Source organism: Penaeus monodon, chromosome 20 (genome assembly GCF_015228065.2).
Source record: "Penaeus monodon isolate SGIC_2016 chromosome 20, NSTDA_Pmon_1, whole genome shotgun sequence".
NCBI classification, from domain to species: Eukaryota; Metazoa; Arthropoda; class Malacostraca; order Decapoda; family Penaeidae; genus Penaeus; species Penaeus monodon.
In genome coordinates, this window is record NC_051405.1 from 12034363 (window position 1) to 12034580 (window position 218).

The window sequence follows — 218 nt, forward strand, 5'->3', positions numbered from 1 at the left end:
GGCACCAAGTAATAAACGAAAAAGACCGGCACCTGGAGGGCGTAACCTGAATTCATCTTTGGCCTCATCGCCTTCAGTATCCAAGACACCAAGCAGCACACCCAAAATTTCTCAAGGAACAAAATCAAAATTGTCACTCTTTGCTGCAAAAGAGGTATTGTTGAATTTTCCCAAGTGGATTCTTTGTACTTACTTTGTGACTTACCTGTTATTCTCAA

The 218-nt window shown here is 41.3% G+C and overlaps 1 protein-coding gene across 1 annotated transcript in view; it reads left to right on the forward strand.

Moving 5' to 3' along the window:
* The window catches only part of LOC119585911 (DNA mismatch repair protein Msh6-like), a 15655-nt gene that overhangs the window by 4965 nt on the left and 10472 nt on the right, over window positions 1–218 (forward strand). The window contains exon 6 of the mRNA XM_037934633.1: window positions 1–154. Within this exon, the coding sequence (XP_037790561.1) occupies window positions 1–154 (154 nt within the window). The remainder of the gene's footprint in view (window positions 155–218) is intronic.